At 36.3% G+C, this 7131-nt stretch overlaps 1 protein-coding gene across 1 annotated transcript in view; it reads left to right on the top strand.

The window, feature by feature from the left end:
• The window catches only part of HIBADH (3-hydroxyisobutyrate dehydrogenase), a 77359-nt gene that overhangs the window by 592 nt on the left and 69636 nt on the right, over positions 1-7131 (top strand). The window contains exons 2-3 of the mRNA XM_009887181.1: positions 4158-4267; positions 6771-6892. Coding sequence (XP_009885483.1) covers positions 4158-4267; positions 6771-6892 — 232 coding nt within the window. The remainder of the gene's footprint in view (positions 1-4157; positions 4268-6770; positions 6893-7131) is intronic.

Genomic DNA, 7131 nt, shown 5'->3' with positions numbered 1-7131 from the left:
TGCTGGCATAGCTGTAAGGGTTATAGGGACATATGAGCTTTCCTGCTGCTTCAAGGTGCAGTCCTCAGGGGCAGGGGAAAAATCTAATTATTTAAGTGCTTATTCTCTTGGAGGTGAGGAAAGTTATGGTGAGAGAAGAGGAAGGAATGAAAAGGAAAAAGAAGGGAAGGAAATTGATCACATTAAGGAGGTTTACCTTCCTGCCATATACCCTGAGAAATCTTGGCCCCATTCCAGTCTGTGCTATTGCTTTTGTTGATCCGTTAATACACCCATTAATGCATTCCGTCTCTCAGGTGGTTGGGACTGTCTTTTCTAAGTGTCTGAAACATATTTGAATGTTTTTGACATACTTTAAAACCACAGTAGTTTAGATAGTTGTGGTTGAATCGGTAGGTACATAAAACACTGAAACAAAAAAATATGCTCAAGTAAGAAGAAACCAATGAAAAAATAATACTCTGATGTGACAGCATAGAGGATAGGAGGAAATTTTCCAGCAGTGGCAAGGAAACTGTAGGTAGATCGAGATAGAGGAATTGTATGACTTGAAAGTCTAAACTATTGGAGCTAATTGCAGCTGTTTTAAATAATGAGGTAACGTCAAGATTCCCGAAAGATAAAATTATATAGTGCACCTGTTGATAATTAATTGCAGCTCCCTCTGAATAATTACAGAATCTTGGCTTTAAGTGGGAAAGTAAGCTTTTCAGCTTGTTTTCCTAGCTACTGTTTTTATTTTGTTAAAGCTGCTGAGACCCTCAGGGATGAACCAGACCTGTCTTGAGTAAGGTGCTGGGCAAATGGAAAGGAAGTCTGTTTTGGACAATTGGCTGTATTTTTAATTCATGTCGTGGAGTGGGATTTCTTTGCTGTGGCTGCCCGTTTGGGTGGCTTATTGCCATAGTAATAGATCATTTGACATCCACAGCAAGGCTTAACATCTGATATTAAAGGTAAACTGTAGTGCTTTTAAAAATAAAGCCAAAACTGTGTTTTAAGATTGTAAATCACTAAGAGAATACACGGGTAGGCTTAAATACAAATAAAACACACTTAAAGAAAATATGTGAACATAACTTCCTCTTCTTGATCTATAGGTGTAAATCCTAACCCAACATTTTTTTCAGGACTTGGAAACTTGTGGGTCCAGGGGGCCTTGTAGAAACTACCGTAGAAGGAACATTGGGCTCCAAGGGCTGCTTTCTCTTTGGTCTGGCTGGTAGAGTAAAACCATTAGGAGTGTTACAGAGGTGAAAAGATGACCCTGAAGAGACATTTAATGTTGTCAAATGTCCATTGTATGAAGTCATTGCTACTACTAAAGTATATGGTGGATGAGGCGTGTTTGATCATAAGTCTGCATATTCTGTGACTCCACTTTCTTTAGCCTCTGAAGTAAAGAGCCGGGAGGTAGTTTATGTCAGGAGGCAGCCCCCTGCCTGCTGATGGGGAATAGTAAGGGGAAAACTGGTTGCAGCATATGCAACCACTTGGGGTGAAACTTGGAGAAAGTTGCAGGGCTGCAAACAAGGGAGAATACTGAACAGTGCTGTGAGCAAATGGGTTCCCTCCATGCTCTACTGTCTCTTTCCCCTTCCTCATAGTTATCACTTACTTTCTCACACAACGGAGTGCGTATGTGTCACACAGTTACGTTGCTTCAGTTTACATACCTTTGAATCATATCTCAAATTTGGAAGTTTGAGAGTGTTACTCAAGTCCATAAAGCACCATAAAAATAGAGCTTTTTTCAATGTGTTTAGTGAGAATGGTATTTCAGGCACGCAGAATTATTAATTGACTTATCACCAATATAAAGAAAAAAATAGGGACGCGTTCTGGAACAAATATAAGCAGATGCGCATTTTGAAGGACATAAACCAATGATCAGTATGAGGAAAAGTCTTCCCTATCCAGTTGCATATTGCAAAAGTTTGCTTGAACTGGTAAGTATCAGAATATGTACAAAACTTGCTGGGGTGGTGCTCTGAGCCAGTATGATCTATGTTAGTAATCAGCAATTAGTAGTATTTGATATGTTTTTTAAAGTTACACACATATTCTTAATGATTTCAAATCCTTAATGTTTCTTAATAGCTTTCAAATCATTCCACTTTATTTCTGAGACAGGACGTCCCAAATAATAAAAAAAAAGTTTTGTTTGCTGCTTATCGAACCAGGTGGGTAGGTAGGTTTTCTCTGGGATTATTAATCGTATTTGTTACAGTACCAAAAAGTCAGGAATGACAATTCCCACTTCCATTCCCACATTTTTTGCTACTTACTTCGTCTCTCCTGCTCTAATAATACACATTGGGGCTGAAGCAAACCAGAGATACTCAGAACTAAAGACAAAGGTGTCATACTCCTGTATAAAGAGCTCTCTGGTCCCCAGAGAAGCAAGTCATAAAATTAATTAATCAGGTATAGAAGCTTTTCTGCTTATAATTGCCTCATTTATTCCTCCTAACCTTTGTTCTTTGGACTAGAGTATGTTTCGTTGTATAACTGTGCATTTTACCAGATGTTTTGTGTAGTATTAACTTATTCTTTCAAAACAAAATCTGCATGTTTCTAAGTCCCACCTATGCCAGTTTCTTTACTTTTTTTGAGAGAGAGCACTTTGCTCAGTGGATATATACAATCTTCCCTTCTTTTACTTATTTTGCAGTAAGTAAAACGGAAATCAAGAAGTTTATCATGGTGTATCCCAGGAATCTTTAAAGATAGTATTCAGCAGTTCTTACAAATGTTTATAGACCTTGCTTTCTTTGATGCTGAGACCTTATAAAAGCATTATAGATAATGCTTTATTGTAGATTAAAGGTAATACATTTATATAAATGCCTTTAGTATCAAAACTAACAAAAATGATGACAAATAGTTAAAAATAGATAAGGAATGGTGGAACAAGGTCATAAATTTGTTGATTTGTCTACATTATGGAAAGGAACCAATTTTTGAGGTAGTTGTTAAACTGCAATTTCTTTAATCCTCAAGCCATGGGATATGGAACTTATAATTTATTCACACTGACTGATATCTGCATACAAAATTTTGGTTAAGGCGTTTCTTAAAGTTTTAAAACCCAAGCTACGTAGTATATCTAGCATTGTAATATTAAGGTTCCTCTTCATCATTCAGCAACAACAAGTGGAAAATAAATACCACAAGCCCTATCCACAAACAAAATCTACTTTCTGCTCATCTTGCTTCCTGCTTGGAACCTAATTCCTTTCACTAAAACTACCTGAATGAGGGAAATCAGGTTTGATCCTCATGGACTGAAGATAAAAGAATAAGCTGTTGTTTTTGTTGCTGTTTTCCCTGAGCTATGACTGTTAACAATGCATATTTTAAAGGAATTAATTATTTAAAACTAGTATTGGACAAAAATACTAGTGACAAATGCCTTCTGGGTAAAACTCTAGGTTCTTTGAGTTCATTGGCAAAGCTCAGTACTTTAGCTGTCAGTATTTCACTTGCTGCGTATGTATCTTAAATACCATACTGCCTGCCTCTGAGAATGAGCTGGGGAAGGTAAGTTAGGTATGTTTATTTAACAACAAATAGCTAACAATATATTTGGAAACTTATTCAGACATTTTTGGTGAAGTATACTTGAGCTGATAATTTTTTATTTTTTTTTTTGGAAATGTCAGCCATAATATTGTAAGAATCATCAGTTGGTTTATCTGATTTTTTTAAGGGGAGGCTCAGAGGTGCATTAAGCCTTTTTTTCTTTTTTCCTCAGTCTTCCTCCCTTCCAATGCTGTGTAAAAGCCAAGGAAAAAAGTGAGATTTTTGCCATCCTTAGTGTTGTTCATTGTAGAGCAATATTTTGTATATATGCATGGTTTATAATAAATTGAAGATTCATGAATGCGTTGATGGAATCCTTTGATGGATGTTCTGGAGGAACTTCTGGGACATGACATCCTTTTCAATTTTTTTTTTTTATTTTTTCTGGTGCTGAATCCAATTAATTAACATTTCCATTAAGAGGGCAGAGTTTGTCTTGTGTTCTGATTTTTTACCTAGCTTAGTTGTGACTGGTGACCTGCAAATACTAAAAACAAACTCAGCAAACATGTTTGACATTTCTTTTTCCGGAAATGTAAGCTTATATAATTTTTTTTTTTTTTCTTTTAAAGGTAACAGATTCCCCAGCAGATGTAGCAGAAAGAGCAGACAGAATTATTACCATGCTGCCTTCTAGTCCCAATGCGATAGAAGTTTACACTGGAGCAAATGGAATTCTAAAGTAAGAATTTGCTGTAGTCCGGAGAATTCTCACTCCTACTGAAGGCTGTGTTACACAGTTTGCCAAATGATCGCTGTTGCTGTAACTCTTGCTGTGCCTTCGGGGCACTTGATGTTCTCCTCTGTTTTGTCACTATTGATATTTTTAATTACATGAGTTCTCTTAAGCTGTGCACGCTTTTGAATGGCTTTTGGCTCAAGTCTTTATTTTATTTTAAGTAGAATAATAATTTATGTGAATTTGAGACAACATAACTGACTATTATCTACCTTCTCGGCTGCATGTTTCTTTTAGCCTAATGTAATGTACTACTGATGAGTATAACTAGAATATTTGCTGGCAACAATTATTTGCTCAGATACTTTTTTCTTTAATTTGAAATCCCGTAACGGAAATGTTTGTAAGAGATGCCATTGCGTCTCATAATATTAAAGTGAATTAACATAAAATAGCTGACAAGGCTTTATTGATTTCTACTCTTATTCTCTGTTTATTACACAAGAAAATATCTAAAGAGTCCATTTAATCTGAAACAGTGTTTTTTAACTTTTGCAGAGGGATTTCCACTGAGCCGAAAATCCATAGTTTGCAGAATTCTAATACTCAGAATTTTTCGACTTGCCAAATTAAAAAATAGTATTTAAAAGACTCTTCTGGCCATGTGTGCACTGCTGCTAGCAGGCTGACTAAGGCTACTGAATATCTTTGATGGTCATGTAGGATCTTACTGCTATCCAGGTTAATAATGTAAAGGAAGAAACATATAGCAGACAAAATTATAATAGATTGTCTAAAACTGATGATAGCTTTTTTCATTATTGATTATAGGCAATATTAAGGTGAAGTGATTAGAAAATTAAATAGAGGAGAGGAATTTTCTATTCTCCTTCCACTATGGAAAATAATAGTTGCTTCCTTCCCTTACTGTCCATAGTTTAATTCCCCACAAAGTAGGACTGAGCAGATCTAAGTATCCGTAGCTTAGACCCTTCAAGGAGGAAGGGTAATTGGATCGGTCCCGAAAAGCTGGGCAAACAGCTATGGGAGAGTTGTATGCAGGATGGCAGTGGTTTGAAAACCGGTTGGCAGTACTTACTGATATAATACAGCCAGTTCATCTTCTGAGTACCTAGTGTGGAAAATACTGTGGGGAGCAGAGGATGTGGAAAGCAGTCCTGTGCTGCTGCAGTTTCTCAGCCTATGTTTTTATTAAAAAGAATAAAGTATAATTTGACAGTAGTGGTTAATTGTCGCTCTGAGTGACCTGATCCTTTGTGAATGGTTTGACTTTGATAATTTCCTGAAGCTTTTGAAAAAGCTTCTTTACTGAAAAAAACATTGATGCTCTGGGGTGTTTAAGGGTTAACTGAGTCATCTTGCTGTGTTACCGAGGAGCCTGTGCCACTGCTCTTTGTCCTGAACAGATCTCCTGAAGGGGAGATGATGTAGTACCATATCTGCCACACTGGTTTTCCACTGCAAACTAACTGCAGCAGCTCATCCCTTCTGAGGGAAAGGACAAGTTCTGTGTATGTGGCGCTATTTGAATCTGGAGCTACAGTGGGGTCCACAGCTCTATGTGTATATTGAGAGACTATTTCCAGCTATCTAGATAATTTGATTCAGTGAAATTCACTGTACTGGCAACAGCACGCAAGGTGCAGCAAGGCTCTTTGTCTGTCATACATAACTTTAAATTACTGACCTTTTTATGACTGAAAAGTTGTGGTGTTTGCTGGTCCAGTGGATGTTAAATCACAGTGCAATTGAATGAAAAGAGGGAAAAACATATAATCAATATTTTATTGTTGAGGGCTTGTTAAAAAGTGTACTTTCATTGCATTTTTTTAAACACATCTACAACTTTCTGTGTTCTACAGTTTGGGATACAATTTTTCTGCCTAAATTTACTAGCTATCAGTGAGAAAACCTAACATTTTTCTCCATGCTTCACTTTAAATCTGCAGTGGGCTTTTGTGTTGTTAGTTATGATCTTTATGTACAATAAATTGTAGCAATGATTAAAAATGCAATTGGGCTATTTTGATAAGAACTTAAGATACTGTAGATATATATAGAGAAAGAAAATTGTATTGCTATATATTAAATTTTAGGCTGTATCAACATTTAGTTCAGTTGCTTAGAATGCATATTAGATGTTTTGTACATGATATACTGCTCAAGCTTGTATGACGGCAGGTTTTCCTAGTGCAGCCTTTTTGTGTAATTTTTTTGTAAAAGTGATTAGGAAGAACATCCTTTTTTGTGTTCAGGTTTTATTGCGTTTTGAGTTATTCAAAATTGTGTAGTATACATACTCAGGAGTATAGACACTCAGGAGTATACATACTGAGCAGATCTTGCTCAACAGAGTTTAAAACTTTGTGTTTATTAGGGTACCGGAAAGTGACTGTACTTTTATCATGCTGAGGAAAGCCAGTGCTGGGGTAATAGTTGCAGATGTCTTGTGCAACAAATACTGAATAATTAATCTTTATTTTAGGAAAGTGAAGAAAGGCTCATTGCTAATAGATTCCAGTACTATAGACCCTTCAGTTTCAAAAGAATTAGCCAAAGCAGTTGAAAAAATGGGAGCTGTTTTCATGGATGCTCCAGTTTCTGGAGGTAAGTCTTCATTATCAGTTTACCTCATACTGGACACATCTCTTTGCAGTCTCAGCCACCAGTTTGTACCCTTGTTGGTACATGTTGCTTTTCTTTGCTATATGTACAGTATTGGGGTTTTTGTTCCATTATATTAAAGAAATGCATGTTATTTTAGGAATATTTTTAGATTATAGGAATATGTATTAGACCTGGAGAAACTGAGCTTTCTTTCAGAAAGTTGTATTTTTATGCAGGTA

The sequence above is a fragment of the Charadrius vociferus genome, unplaced genomic scaffold, assembly GCF_000708025.1.
Source record: "Charadrius vociferus isolate BGI_N301 unplaced genomic scaffold, ASM70802v2 scaffold366, whole genome shotgun sequence".
In the NCBI taxonomy this organism is placed as follows: domain Eukaryota; kingdom Metazoa; phylum Chordata; class Aves; order Charadriiformes; family Charadriidae; genus Charadrius; species Charadrius vociferus.
Note: the sequence above shows the minus strand (reverse complement) of the source record. Positions and strands in the feature narration are given on the sequence as shown.